General features: G+C 37.9%; 1 protein-coding gene across 3 annotated transcripts in view; it reads right to left on the bottom strand.

Annotated features, from left to right (window-relative positions):
• The window catches only part of PIK3R5 (phosphoinositide-3-kinase regulatory subunit 5), a 185,590-nt gene that overhangs the window by 35,849 nt on the left and 137,654 nt on the right, over nt 1-12,087 (bottom strand). For all 3 annotated transcript variants that reach the window (XM_053710004.1, XM_053709995.1, XM_053709986.1), the window contains 4 exons: nt 11,457-11,613; nt 10,685-10,774; nt 8,627-9,365; nt 7,935-8,091 (listed from right to left, as the gene is read on the bottom strand). In XM_053710004.1, the coding sequence (XP_053565979.1) occupies nt 7,935-8,091; nt 8,627-9,365; nt 10,685-10,774; nt 11,457-11,613 (1,143 nt within the window). The remainder of the gene's footprint in view (nt 1-7,934; nt 8,092-8,626; nt 9,366-10,684; nt 10,775-11,456; nt 11,614-12,087) is intronic.

Below are 12,087 nucleotides of genomic sequence, written 5' to 3' on the forward strand. Positions count from 1 at the left end.
AAAGCTTTAACCAATAAGCCAAGGAAATAGCAGAGGCCTTCTGACCTTTCCTAGGACCAAAAAATATAACAAATAGACTAGAAATCTTCCTGAATTTTTTAGTAGCTTCAACATAATATTTCAAAGCTCTTACCACATCCAAAGAATGTAAGGATCTTTCCAAAGAATTCTTAGGATTAGGACACAAGGAAGGGACAACAATTTCTCTACTAATGTTGTTAGAATTCACAACTTTAGGCAAAAATTTAAATGAAGTCCGCAAAACCGCCTTATCCTGATGAAAAATCAGAAAAGGAGATTCACAAGAAAGAGCAGATAGCTCAGAAACTCTTCTAGCAGAAGAGATGGCCAAAAGGAATAACACTTTCCAAGAAGTAGTTTAATGTCCAAACAATGCATAGGCTCAAATGGAGGAGCCTGTAACGCCTTCAAAACCAAATTAAGACTCCAAGGAGGAGAAATTGATTTAATGACGGGCTTAATACGAACTAAAGCCTGTACAAAACAGTGAATATCAGGAAGTTTAGCAATCTTTCTGTGAAATAAAACAGAAAGGGCAGAGATTTGTCCCTTCAAGGAACTTGCAGACAAACCCTTATCCAAACCATCCTGAAGAAACTGTAAAATTCTAGGAATTCTAAAAGAATGCCAAGAGAATTTATGAGAAGAACACCATGAAATGTAAGTCTTCCAAACTCTATAACAAATCTTTCTACAGACAGATTTACGAGCTTGTAACATAGTATTAATTACTGAGTCAGAGAAACCTCTATGACTTAGTACTAAGCGTTCAATTTCCATACCTTCAAATTTAATGATTTGAGATCCTGATGGAAAAACGGACCTTGAGACAGAAGGTCCGGCCTTAACGGAAGGTTGGCAAATGGACATCCGAACAAGATCCGCATACCAAAACCTGTGTGGCCATGCTGGAGCCACCAGCAACACAAACAATTGTTCCATGATGATTTTGGATATCACTCTTGGAAGAAGAACTAGAGGCGGAAAAATGTAAGCAGGATGATAACACCAAGGAAGTGTCAGCGCATCCACTGCTTCCACCTGAACATCCCTGGACCTGGACAGGTATCTGGGAAGTTTCTTGTTTAGATGAGAGGCTCACCTGGATGTAAAGTCTGACGGCTGAGATAATCCGTCTCCCAATTGTCTACACCTGGGATATGCACCGCAGAGATTAGACAGGAGCTGGATTCCGCCCAAGCAAGTATCCAAGATACTTATTTCATTGATTGGGGACTGAGAGTCCCACCCTGATGATTGACATATGCCACAGTTGTGATAGTGTCTGTCTGAAAGCAAATGAACGGTTCTCTCTTCAACAGAGGCCAAAACTGAAGAGCTCTGAGAATTGCACGGAGTTCTAAAATATTGATTGGTAATCTTGCCTCTTGAGATTTCCAAACCCCTTGTGCTGTCAGAGATCCCCAAACAGCTCCCCAACCTGAAAGACTTGCGTCTGTAGTGATCACAGTCCAGGTTGGCCGAACAAAGGAAGCCCCTTGAACTAAACGCTGGTGATTTAACCACCACATCAGAGAGAGTCGAACATTGCGATTTAAGGATATTAACTGTGATATCTTTGTATAATCCCTTTACCATTGATTCAGCATACAAAGCTGGAGAGGTCTCATGTGAAAATGAGCAAAAGGAATCGCGTCTGATGCTGCAGTCATGAGGCCTAAAACTTCCATACACATAGCCACTGAAGGGAATGACTGAGACTGAAGGTGCCAACAGGCTGCAACCAATTCAAAAGTCTCTTGTCTGTTAGAGACAGAGTCATGGACACTGAATATATCTGAAAACCTAAAAAGGTGACCCTTGTCTGAGGAATCAAGAAACTTTTTGGTAAATTGATCGTCCAACCATGTTTTTGAAGAAACAACACTAGTTGATTTGTGTGAGATTCTGCAGAACATAAAGACTGAGCTAGTACCAAGATATCGTCCAAATAAGGAAACACCGCAATACCCTGCTCTCTGATTACAGAGAGTAGGGCACCTAGAACCTTTGAAAAGATTCTTGGAGCTGTTGCTAGGCCAAATGGAAGAGCAACAAATTGGTAATGCTTGTCTAGAAAAGAGAATCTCAGGAACTGATAATGTTCTGGATGAATCGGAATATGAAGGTATGCATCCTGAAAGTCTATTGTAGACCTATAATATCCTTGCTGAACAAAAGGCAGAATAGTCCTTATAGTCACCATTTTGAAAGTTGGTACTCTTAAATAGCGATTCAAAATTTTCAGATCCAGAACTGGTCTGAATGAATTTTCCTTCTTTGGGACAATGAATAGATTTGAATAAAACCCCAGACCCTGTTCCTGAAAAGGAACCGGCATGATTACCCCTGAAGACTCCAGGTCTGAAGCACACTTCAGGAAAGCCTGAGCTTTTACTGCATTTGCTGGGATACGTGAGAGAAAAAATCTTCTTACAGGAGGTCTTACTCTGAATCCTATTCGATACCCTTGAGAGACAATGCCCTTGATTTTGGACAGAATTTATCCAAAAATCCTTGAAAAACCTTAATCTGCCCCCTACCAGCTGAGCTGGAATAAGGGCCGCACCTTCATGCAGACTTAGGGGCTGACTTTGGTTTCTTAAATGGCTTGGATTTATTCCAATTTGAGGAAGGCTTCCAATTGGAAACAGATTCCTTGGTGGAAGGATTTGATTTTTGTTCCTTATTTTGACGAAAGGAACGAAAACGGTTAGAAGCCTTAGATTTACCCTTAGGTTTTTTATCCTGAGGCAGAAAAACGCCCTTTCCTCCAGTAACAGTTGAAATAATAGAATCCAACTGAGAACCAAATACATTATTACCTTGGAAAGAAAGAGATAATAATCTGGACTTAGATGTCATATCAGTATTCCAAGATTTAAGCCACAAAGCTCTTCTAGCTAAAATAGCTAAAGACATGGATCTAACATCAATTTTGATAATATCAAAAATAGCATCACAAATAAAATGATTAGCATTTTGCAGTAAACGAACAATGCTAGATATGTCAGAATCCAATTCTTGTTGCGCTAAATTCTCCAACCAAAAAGTAGATGCAGCCGCAACATCAGCCAAAGAAATTGCAGGCCTGAGAAGATGATCTGAATATAAATAGGCTTTCCTTAGATAGGATTCAAGTTTCCTATCTAAAGGATCTTTAAAAGAAGTACTGTCTTCCATAGGAATAGTGGTACGTTTAGCAAGAGTAGAAATAGCCCCATCAACTTTGGGGGTCTTTTCCCAAAACTCTATAGAAATTGCTGGTAAAGGATACAATTTTTTAAACCTTGAAGAAGGAATAAAAGGAGTACCTGGCTTATTCCATTGCTTAGAAATCATATCAGAAATAGCATCAGGAATAGGAAAAACATCTGGAGTAACCACAGGAGGTTTAAAAACAGCATTTAAACGCTTACTAGTCTTAATGTCAAGAGGACTAGCTTCCTCAATATCCAAAGTAATTAACACTTCTTTTAACAAAGAATGAAGATGCTCTATTTTAAACAAATAAGTACATTTGTCAGTGTCAATATCTGAGGAAGGATCTTCTGAATCAGATAGATCCTCATCAGAGGAGGATAAATCATTATGTTGCTGGTCATTCGAAATTTCCTTAACTTTATGAGAAGTTTTAAAAGACCTTTTACGTTTATTAGAAGGCGGAAATGCAGACAAAGTTATGAATGTGTATCTTGCAGCGCCAAAATGTCAACCATACAAGCTGTGCTCTTGTTGCGGAATCTCCCAACCAGATCCCAAAATGTCAATATATTAAAAGTGCTTAGTGAGTACAGCGCTACAAAGTCCTAGAAAAAGGGGTTGTAGCTAAAGATGGTGTCCACGATCGGTGTCACTAGAGTGTCGAGTGTGAACGTAATGCAAATAGCCGATAAGTTTAAGTGCATAAATGTTTCAGTGTATGCGAAAAAATTTTTTTATTTGTAATGGGTCAATAAGCTCCTATATGTTATGCTAAAACCATATATTACGTTTCACTAATAACATTTTAATATGAAGTTAAAAATCCTTGACAATGTGTGTATACATAAAATACATAAAAAAACCTTTAAAACATAATTCAATAACAGGATATTAAAAACAGATCTATGGCACCGATATGTGCACATATAAAAAAGGGGGGATTTTTGAATATAGTCTTAAAAATCTGAGGAAAAGTCGTGTGATCCTATGGTATATCAACTTTTAAAATGTCCCAATGTTGGTGTGTTCAAATATATTGAACCACTCAAAAATATGAAAAAATGAAAATGTGTGAAAAAATTGTGAAAAAATAGATTAAATGCCTCTCAAAAGTGAAAAATATTAAAAATTATCAAAAATATAATTTGTGATATCACAACTGTGAAAAATAATTTGCAAAAATAGAAATAAAATTAAAAATAAGTGGAGTGTTTTCCAAAAATAAGTCTTGGTGAATTTCAAATATATCCTTAAAAATAGTGATATATATATAGTACAACAAATGATCCAAAAAGGTATAACAAATGTTCCCAAAAGGTAGTGATAACTCCAAATGCAAATGTTGTTAAGAAGTCTGTTGAAGCTTAAATGTATCCACAATATATCCAAACAGGTGTTGGGTTATGAGACTCAGATATTACAATTTGTCGATCCCAAGTGCCACAGTAAATGTAAAATTTCCGTCTCCTTATGGGTTTTATATGTATTTATAGGTATACATATGTTTTTATAATTTTTTATAAGTTCCAAACTATGTGGAAATATCTTTATAATAGATTCTAAATAGACCAATACAATGATAACATATATGATTATAATGCATTCATTTGAAAGGCTATACAGTCTTTGCATCTTTTATATTTTTTATATGATTATGTATCCCTATATTACTGTATCTGCATTTCTATATATCTTCATATGCATTTGTGTTCTACAATAGACCAATTTATTGCCGATAACGTTTAGTGTATATATACACAAACAAACCATTTTATTACACTTAGATAGATCCTGAGCCTAATACCACTAATCACAAAATATTGGCAAATAGCATCTATACCTCAAATTTCAGAGACAAAGTCTCTGTGGACAGAGGTATAACATGCGGTAACAGAAGCGCCAACCGGAAGTGCGCATACGAGCTACGATGTCACTTCCGGCCAATCTCCATTTCCGGTAAAAACATCCGGTAAACAAGATGTAACTTTACACATCAACAACAAGGTTAAGTACTATAATGATACAAAATAAGAAATAGAAACAACACACAAGGAGCACTTAATTAGGACTTATACATAACGAAAAAAAACGCATTTTTCGTAACGGCTTATTTGGCGCGAATTTTTGGCGCAAAAACTAATCCAATCCCATTGGCCAAACAATACATTTAAGGCAAACAAACGATAGAGCCGGTACCAGTCTTGAGAAAGGTTCTATGTGAACCGAAACGCGTTGGCTAACTGGTATTACGGCTCAGGATCTCATTGGTGAGTTTATTACTTTTATTATTATTTTTTAGTAGCTTTATTGCACTATGTCCGCTTTTCTCATTATTTTATAGGTTCAAGATGATATTACTGAAGTTCTAACACACACCTCAAGAAGAGGACCCACACATAGGAACCACAATATAACTACACCTGTTTGGATATATTGTGGATACATTTAAGCTTCAACAGACTTCTTAACAACATTTGCATTTGGAGTTATCACTACCTTTTGGGAACATTTGTTATACCTTTTTGGATCATTTGTTGTACTATATATATACCACTATTTTTAAGGATATATTTGAAATTCACCAAGACTTATTTTTGGAAAACACTCCACTTATTTTTAATTTTATTTCTATTTTTGCAAATTATTTTTCACAGTTGTGATATCACAAATTATATTTTTGATAATTTTTAATATTTTTCACTTTTGAGAGGCATTTAATCTATTTTTTCACAATTTTTTCACACATTTTCATTTTTTCATATTTTTGAGTGGTTCACTATATTTGAACACACCAACATTGGGACATTTTAAAAGTTGATATACCATAGGATCACACGACTTTTCCTCAGATTTTTAAGACTATATTCAAAAATCCCCCCTTTTTTATATGTGCACATATCGGTACCATAGATCTGTTTTTAATATCCTGTTATAGAATTATGTTTTAAAGGTTTTTTTTATGTATTTTATGTATACACACATTGTCAAGGATTTTTAACTTCATATTAAAATGTTATTAGTGAAACGTAATATATGGTTTTAGCATAACATATAGGAGCTTATTGACCCATTACAAATAAAAAAATTTTTCGCATACACTGAAACATTTATGCACTTAAACTTATCGGCTATTTGCATTACGTTCACACTCGACACTCTAGTGACACCGATCGTGGACACCATCTTTAGCTACAACCCCTTTTTCTAGGACTTTGTAGCGCTGTACTCACTAAGCACTTTTAATCTATGGAAATGCAGACAAAGCCTTCTGAATAGAATCAGTAACAAATTCTTTAAAATTCATAGGTATATCATGTACATTAGAAGTTGAAGGAACTGCAACTGGCAATGTACTATTACTGATGGATACATTCTCTGCATGTAAAAGTTTATCATGACAACTATTACAAATGACATTCGGAGATATAATTTCCACAATCTTACAACAAATGCACTTAGCTTTGGTAGAACCGATGTCAGGCAGCAACGTTCCAACAGATACTTCTGAGGCAGGATCAGATTGAGACATCTTGCAAAGTGTAAAAGAAAAAACAACATATAAAGCAAAATTATCAATTTCCTTATATGATAGATTCAGGAATGGGAAAAAATGCAAACAGCATAGCTCTCTGACATAGAGAAAGGCAAGAGGCAAACAGCAATAGGGTATAAAACTACTGAAAAAAATGGCGCCAAGTATGACGCACAACGTGAGAGAAAATTTTTTGGCGCCAACAACATCCGGAAACGACACACCTGCGTCACTAACGACGTAACCGTGTGTAAAACTTCTGCGTCAACTACGACGCCGGAAGTGATGAACCTGCGTCAACGGACGTACCTTTCGCGCCAAAAAAATTCTCGCGCCAAGATTGACGCAATAAAGTCTAGCATTTGGCGCACCCACGGGCCTAATGCTGCCCGCAATTTGAAAGAGTAAAAAGTAGTCAATTGAAAAAAGACTAACCACCAGGTAAAAAAATATTTCTTAATATGTCTTATTTCCCAAATATGAAACTGACAGTCTGCAGAAGGAAATACATGAACCTGACTCATGGCAAATATAAGTACAATACATATATTTAGAACTTTATATAAATGCATAAAGTGCCAGACCATAGCTGGGGTGTCTTAAGTAATAAAAAACATACTTACCGAAAGACACCCATCCACATATAGCAGATAGCCAAACCAGTACTGAAACATTTATCAGTAGAGGTAATGGTATATGAGAGTAGGAGATGAATCTCTACGACCGATAACATAGAACCTATGAAATAGACCCCCGTTAGGGAAATCATCGTATTCAATAAGTGATACTCCCTTCACGTCCCTCTGACATTCGCTGTACTCTGAGAATAATCGGGCTTCAAAATGCTGAGAAGCGCATGTCAACGTAGAAATCATAGCACAAACTTGCTTCACCACCTCCATAGGAGGCAAAGTTTGTAAAACTGAATTGTGGGTGTGGTAAGGGGTGTATTTATAGGCATTTTGAGGTTTGGGAAACTTTGCCCCTCCTAGTAGGATTGTATATCCCATACATAACTAGCTCATGGACTCTTGCCAATTACATGAAAGAAATGTTTATTATGCCCAAAGCAAAAAAATGGTAATGGTCCCATAAAATAAGTGCTCACAATTACAATGAAGTGCTTTAAATGTATATGATTTGGTTTGTAAAGTTAGAGAGGTCAAAGTAGACTCACCTCAGCAAGCAAGCGTCCTGATTGGCTGGGGCTCTTGATGGGCGATTCAGAATTTGTCAGTGTCGTGCAGCAAGACGTGTTGTTCCTCTTTACTGGGATGTAGTAAAATTGCAGCTTAAAGAATGTTGTTAGGAAAGGGCAGTTACTTTCCTTCAATCTGAGTAGGAAGAGGAGGGAAATATATCAGACAGTGGTAGAGAAGGAGTTAAAGGACAGTAAAATCAAAATTAAACTTTCATGAATCAGATACAATTTTTAATTTTACTTCTATGATCTAATTTGCTTTGTTCTCTTGGTATCCTTTGTTTAAAAGCATACCTAGGTAGGCTCAGAAGCAGCAGTGCACTATTGGGAACTAGGAGTCTGCGCATTTATGCCTCTTGTCATTAAGTCACCCAGTGTGTTCAGCTAGCTCCCAGTAGTGCATTGCTGCTCCATTAACAAAGAATACCAAGAGAATGAAGCAAATTCAATATAAGAAGTAAGTTGGAAAGCTCTATCTGAATGATCAAATACTTTTTTGGGGTTTCGTGTTCCTTTAATGCTTAGACAGTGAGGCCTGAGTTTATTAGAATATTGGGATTTGGAGGATGTGAGATGAGATGCTACAACCTTTCACCATCCACAAATACAAACAAGGTAAATGCTCTCTAAACTCATTATTTTCATGCTCACATCTTCATCACACCCACCTGAGGTTGCTGTACGCTCGAGCCACTTTCCCTGAAATACGATCTGAGCCAAACACTACAACCCGGAGTGTGGATGTTTTATTCTCTTCATCGCAGCTTAGGTATGGTCTCCTTTTGAAGGCCACTTTATGGTTCTGCTGAACTTCCAAGAACTGAACTCCCAAAGCATGCTGGGGGAGTGACTGGGATCTCTTAGACCGCGCTGGGACCCTACTTACTTTAGGTGTGTAAAGGCTTCCCGCTCTACGCAGTGGGGGAGCCTGTGGTGAGTCTAGGAACGGACCCATCAGAGGGTGAGAAGAGCTGATCTTGAGCTCAGCCTTTTGTCTTAGCTTGGCCTGCTGGCCTTTAGATTTAAATAACTGGCAGAACTTCTGGGTAAACTTGCGGTTGACCCTATCTTGCCGTTGATCCAGTTTTCCTGGTGACTCTTGGAAGCTCTCATCGCAGTCTTCCACATACCCACTGTCAACAAAGCTAGATAGGCTGGATACGAAAGATTGCACATTTGTAAGAGTGGACTCAGTACAGTCCTCCTTATGTTGACTAGACATGTTCCAGTAAACATAAGCTTTAGAGATTGTTGAGAACACAGAATCTCTGGGACCATTAATCTCCTCCTCCTCCTCATCATCTCCCTCATCAACATCCTCATCTTCTTCATTTACTTCGTCATCCAAAGAAACTGACATCATCTTAAAGGCTTCACACTCCTTTAAAATTATATTATTTAGGACATCTAAAAAATTAAATAACAAACAACATGTTGTAATTGTTTATGGAGAAAGAAAACTAAACAAATACAATGCTTTCTATTTCAGATGACATATTAAGGACGTCTGGTTGTAATAAAGTGTAGATATTTGGTCTTATAAGATCCAGTGATGAATTATGTAATGTTTCATGCTAATGAGACTGAAACAGAACTCACTTAGATAAGAGTGGCATGTGAAAGGGTGGCATAGAGATAATGTGAGATTAGACTGGTACAGAAATGGGGAGATAGTGAGATATGGATGGCACAGAGATGGGTAGTTAGTGAAATAAGACTGGTACAGAGATAGGTAGTCAGTGAGGTAGGACTGGCACAGAGATAGGCAGTCAGTGAGGTAGGACTGGCACAGAGATGGTTAGTAAGATAAACTGGCACAAAGATGGGTAGAAAGTGAGATAACACTGGCACGGGGATGGTTGGTAAGTGATATAAAACTGACACAGGGATGGTCAGTTAGTGAGATAACACTGGTACGGGGATGGGTAGTTAGTTAGTTTGGACTGGTACAGGGATGGGTAGTCACTGAGATAAGACTGGCACAGGGATGGGTAGTCAGTGAGAAAGGACTGGCACATGGATGGGTAGCTAATGAAAAAGACTGATACAGGGTTCATAGTTATTGGCATAAGTCTGGCACAGGTATGAGTAGTTAGTGAGATAAACTGGAACAGGTATGAGTAGTTAGTGAGATAAAAACTGGTACATGGATGGGTAGTTAGTGAGATAAACTGGCACATGCATGGATAGTTAGATAAGACTGGAACAGGGATGGATAGTTAGTGAGATAAACTGGCACAGGGATGGGTAGCTAATGAGATAAGACTGACACAGGGTTGGTAGTGATTGGCAAAAGTCTGGCACAGGTATGAGTAGTTAGTGAGATAAAACTGGCACAGGGATGGGTAGCTAGGAAGATAAATCCGGCACAGGGATGGGTAGTTAGTGAGATAAATTTGGCACAGGGATGGGTAGTTAGGAAGATAAAACTGGCACAGGGATGGGTAGTTAGTGAGTTAAATCTGGCACAAGGATGGGTAGTTAGTGAGATAAATTTGGCACAGGGATGGGTAGTTAGGAAGATAAAACTGGCACAGGGATGGGTAGTTAGTGAGTTAAATCTGGCACAGGGATGGGTAGTTAGGAAGATAAATCTGGCACAGGGATGGGTAGTTAGATAAGACTGGCACAACAATATATAGCCAATGAGTTAAGATTGGCACATTAATGAAGTTAGAGCAACAGTACTTGCTTCCAGTTTAATGAGAAGAATTGCATTCACTTACCAAAGTTATCCTGATCCCAGCTGAAAGTGTAACACTTGGCGACAGGCAGGGGTATAGGTTCTAAAATTACTGGTGAGTTGGTATCTGGTACTGTATGAAAAGGAAACAAAGTTTATCTGCTTCAACTGCGGTTTATAATCTGCTGCATTGTATGAATAACTCTAAGCCAGTATTTTACCAAAAAAACATCACCCCCTTGTTTCTATTACATTTTATGGAATATATTTAGAAAGACTGTCATTTTAGGTTTATTGTAAATACTGTAGTGATGTCACTCTTACTTATACAAAGAGTTGTGCTTTCTGGGCCAGTATTTATCTTGTAACCATCCCTGTCACCTGGAATTCAGGCAATTAAATAAAACAAACTAATGGCTCTCACTTCTTATAAAGTGCCTACAGGGCCAGGCTTGGAATTTGATTGGATGAATCAGGGCCTAATTGACATTGCCTCTAAGCAAGGATGTGTAGTGACAATTTAATGCTGCTGCACTGAATTGGCACTGTATTCCTACACAGTTTTACGAGAGCAACACTGCTGCAAAATATACCTAGCACAATATTACCTAGAATTGGTCAATCAATAATGACAGCTGTGCATGTCACCAATAAGGCTCAGCATTAACCCTTTGGATGGAGGGGCAGGCTGGTTTTCTGTAGGTTTATCAAACTAAACAAATAATGCATTGTGTGGTTTCTAGCAGAACATTATCATTTATTAAACTGGCCAGTATTACTCAAGAGCATAACTTGATTATCTCCTTTTTGGATACCTTGGTTCCCCATCAAGTCGCCTTTTTTTCCAATATCAAGCAGTTTGGCTTTCAGACACTCCCTCTTCCTTCCTGGGCTGTCATCGGTCATTGATGCCATCTCCAAGGCTTCAGTCAATTCGGAATAGATCTCCTGCAGCTCTGATAATGCCTTAGACTAATGGTAGAGAGGAGAAAAAATTATTTTGGTCTCCCTTATTCTTCTCACTTCCCTGAATCTCTATCTTTTGGGTATACCCTCCTGACTCTCCTGACTCCCTCCTCACAAGTATCCCCAGATTTCCACATTTTCTGGTCAATCTCATCATTAAACAGACATAAATATGACATTTGAAGCATACAGTACTTGTTCCATTGGAAACAGAAAATGTAGAGGCACATTCACTCAATGTAATGCTGTATGCTGGGCAACAGGGGCGGAATGACAAAGATGGCTGCCATCATAAACTTTCCCAATGCGCATGTGTGCAATAACAGCGCATCCACATTGACATCTGATAGCAACTATATTTGAATGGTCACTGTAAAATCAAAGCCAATTATAAACTTCTAATTTTACTTCAAGGGACTAATGGACCCATCAGTTGGTAAAGAACAAGTCAGTTCGCCCCTGCTAGGCCAGATGCACATA

Source organism: Bombina bombina, chromosome 1 (assembly GCF_027579735.1).
Source record: "Bombina bombina isolate aBomBom1 chromosome 1, aBomBom1.pri, whole genome shotgun sequence".
NCBI lineage: Eukaryota > Metazoa > Chordata > Amphibia > Anura > Bombinatoridae > Bombina > Bombina bombina.